Raw genomic sequence first — 3789 nt, 5'->3', positions numbered from 1 at the left:
GGATAATCATAAATAAATAACATAGTGAAAATAAATATATTGCAATGCTCAGTACAGCAGCATCCAACCGTCTCTAATCATAAAAAAACATAATAAAAATAAATGTATTGCAATGCTCAAAACAGCAGCATCCAACAGTCTCTAATCCTTGGATATTACATGTCACTGCATGCATGTACGGAGCAGCTGTAGCGCGGAGATCATCATATCATTCTGTCTTGTATTACTTAACAACAACAAAATAACAAAAAAAAACGGCTCGTTCGCGGGCGCGAGCCGGCTCCCGTCGTTCACTTAAAAGAGCCGGCTCTTTGAGCCGGCTCGTTCGCGACCGACACATCACTATTGCTCGCTTCAGGAAAGGTTCTGCAATTTGCCAGCGTATTGATACTTAGCCCTGCTTTGACTCACCTAGTGGAGGATCCTCCCGGTGCAGCCTGTCAACACAGCCATAAAGAGCGTGAAGCTCTCCCCTCTCTGCGTCATCGATAGGAAAGCCTGATCGGTATGTGCGCTGTACGGCGATCTATTTAGTCAATCCACCTCATTACTTGTATTGATATTAACGCTATATTTGTATTTATTCATAAACCTAGGGCCAATCCAATGTTTAAGGGACATCTGCTGTTTTGCTTCACCGGAGAAAGTGTGTTTATCGGCAGTAACGTCACAACTGCTGCTGATCCTGCCTAAATGTTTGGGCTACCGCTACATAATCGTTGCTTCTGATTGCTGCTTCTGGCCAGCTTTGCGTCGCCTACTGCGGATGCTCGCTCACCAGTAAAATGCTGCTTTAACTGTACGCCTTCCTGCTGCCTTGCTTGGGCCGACACTTGAAGTGTGGAAGTCACTGAACTCTGGGGCTAACTCCCTCTATAACTTGTCCTTACTTTGGCCTACTTGATTTAAACTAGCTTGTTTATTTTATTCTAGTTAATTGTTTATTTTGTTTGACTGAACCTTTTCTCTTGTGATTTGTTCTATTTTTAAATGTTTACACAATTGTTATTGTGGGGGAAACTTCTGTGTAGCAATGCAGTGGGAGTCACCGACTCAAAGGAGACACGGGGAGAGCTGGAGCTTTGATGTCAAACACTGATGGTTTATTTAGGAGCTTCGGCCGGAGAATTCACATCACAAGTCCAAGAGCCAGAGGTTCTGACTTCACGGTAGAGTTGCCACGTTAAATCTGAAGAACTCCCCCCCAGACCCATGTGTTTAGCTAGTTCTGAGAGAATAATCAACATTGTGCATAACAAGATAGAATCATAACACCTCTATCAGCTGACGCCAACAGGCTGGAACAGGGAGACAAAACACTGAGAGCACAGCAGCCAAGGTTACAGGTGCGTGTGCTCAGTCAGGACAGTATGAACTGATAAACTGGGTCAAAGTTATGGACCTTTCCCCATTATTATGGATTGGTTGGATTATTTCCCCAACAGTTATCATCTGTTTATGAGAACATATTTGATATTGTGTTTGTTTATTACTTTGATTTACGTATTTTGCCCCCATTAACTGCGTTTGCCTCTTTGTTTCCCTACTTAGTTACTGAGAGCTGAAGCTGGTGGTGCTGGTGTCCAAGGTGGTGGTTTTCCTCCCTTCTTTTGTGTGTGATGTGCTCCCCCGGGATTTGATTTCCTGCACGTATGACTGGGGTGATTTAAGTTTGGTTTGCTTGGGGATCCTTCCACTCACTCGTCGACCCTATCCCCCCACTGGTAAGCCTCAGCCCCTAATTCATTTTTTCCCTTTGTGCTACAGCCCTGTGCGACTGTTTTGAACTACATTTTAACTATTGACTTGTGCTAAATAAAATTGTATATTTTTGATAAATTGAAACCACGTCTCCTGCTCCATTAGTATTCAAACCTATGTGTCCACTCTATAACTGAAAAAAGTGTTAATATTTCCTTGGGTGAAATTCCCAAGGTGGCGTTGTCGGAATTGTGAATGGTGTAATCAAACCAACTTTAACAAATACATTCACCTATCCTCCCCTCTGCGGCTACTGCCACATAAACAAAGCATAGAGATGGCATTTTAGATTAGGCAACTCCACTAAAACAAGGTCTTTTTAAGCCCACAGACTTTAGTGATTCCTTCATCGAACTAAAATGTACTTAGAGATTAACTAATGAGAAGTAACCATGGAGCAGCAATTGGGTCATAACAAACACAATTCTGGGTGGTTCGTCAAATATTTCGCTGTTAATGTACCATACAACAGTGTAGGCAAACTGTGATAAAATGCCTCACTTCATCTGCTAAATCAGACTGAAACAGTAATTTCTCACAACTGTATCTATGTGTTTTGACAGGCTTGATTAGACCATGGATAACGGCAGCTTGGAATTGTTCGAAAAGGATAACACATCTCTTCAGATTGAACTTCAATCCTGTACTACATTTAGGAACCAGGCTTCTCGCATTTTTCTGTATGCCTTCCTCTCTGTTGGCATTGTGTGCACAGTGGTGGGAAACTTTCTGGTGGTCTTGTCCATTGCCTACTTCAAGCAGTTGCAGTCCCCCACAAACTCCTTCGTCATGTCCCTGGCAGTGGCTGACTGCCTTGTTGGCCTGGTAGTGATGCCTTATAGTATGATTCGGACGGTGGAGGGATGCTGGTACTTTGGTGTCCTTTTTTGTAAGCTTCACTCTAGCCTTGATGTCATGCTCTGCACTGCCTCTATATTCCATCTCAGCTGCATTGCATATGACCGCTACTACGCTGTCTGCAACCCGCTAATTTACTCTTTAAAAATGTCCAACAGTCAGGTAGCTCTCCTTATTTGTGTATGTTGGGCTGTTCCCATGCTCATCTCCTTTTGCCCCATAATGCTAGATCTTCATGTGGCAGGTGTGGACATCCTGATCCCTGAAGATTTGTGCGTGTTCCTGGTCAATCGCATTTATGCTGTCATGGCTTCCTTGGTAGCCTTTTACTTGCCAATGGCTATCATGCTAATCGCTTATTGGAAGATCTTCAAAGCTGCCAAGCGGCAGGCCAGGCAGATCAGCGCCATGGAAAGCCAAATGGCTTCTGGAGTTGGAAAGGATTCAAGCAAGATAAAAAGACACAGAAACACTATGAAGAGGGAAAGAAAGGTAGCAAAAACGTTGGGTATCATCATGGGAGTATTCCTAATCTTCTGGATGCCCTTCTTTACAGTCATCATTGTGGACCCTTTTATTGAATACAGCACAGAGGTGGTTGTCTGGGATATATTTTTGTGGCTAGGATATATCAACTCCTCTTTAAATCCCTTCCTATATGGTTTCTTCAACCGTTCCTTCCGTAGGGCATTCCTCATGTTCATTGGCTGCAGGGTATGCCTGCCTGGATCCTCCCCTTGGATGGATCTGTCACACACTAGGAAAGACCCAAATGAACGTGCAGATCAACAATGAATTTAAAGAAAGTGTCTGTATATTTTGTGTTGCCTTTGGTAAATCAAGGGCAATATTAAGAGTGCTTCAACTGCAAATGTTTTTCAACTTCTAGAAAAAAATATGTTTAAAATCAAAATAAATGTAATACAATAACAAATAATAGTGACGTGGGTCTGCTTAACTACCCCTTAATAAGGATTGTTTTTAAATCACCTGTTTTTATTTCACAAAGGATTTTCCACTTCTAAGTATTTTACCTTTGGACCTTTTTTGCAATAAATGTGTCATTGTTATATTTTTAAATTCAACCAGAAGTGTGAACTGCAGGAATAATTTGAAAAGACCTATCCTCTACCTGCCAGTCACCGTCCACTGTTTATGTCTGGGTCTAGG

The 3789-nt window shown here is 42.4% G+C and overlaps 1 protein-coding gene across 1 annotated transcript; it reads left to right on the top strand.

Annotated features, from left to right (window-relative positions):
* The first annotated feature begins 2337 nt into the window (after positions 1-2337).
* Positions 2338-3414, top strand: LOC117469525 (trace amine-associated receptor 3-like). The gene has a single exon (XM_034113953.1). It carries the CDS (start codon positions 2338-2340, stop codon positions 3412-3414), a length of 1077 nt encoding a protein of 358 aa, XP_033969844.1.
* Positions 3415-3789: the final 375 nt, after the last annotated feature.

This window comes from Trematomus bernacchii, unplaced genomic scaffold (genome assembly GCF_902827165.1).
Source record: "Trematomus bernacchii unplaced genomic scaffold, fTreBer1.1, whole genome shotgun sequence".
In the NCBI taxonomy this organism is placed as follows: domain Eukaryota; kingdom Metazoa; phylum Chordata; class Actinopteri; order Perciformes; family Nototheniidae; genus Trematomus; species Trematomus bernacchii.
The sequence above is the reverse complement of the archived record's forward strand: the minus strand, read 5'-3'. Positions and strand labels throughout refer to the sequence as shown.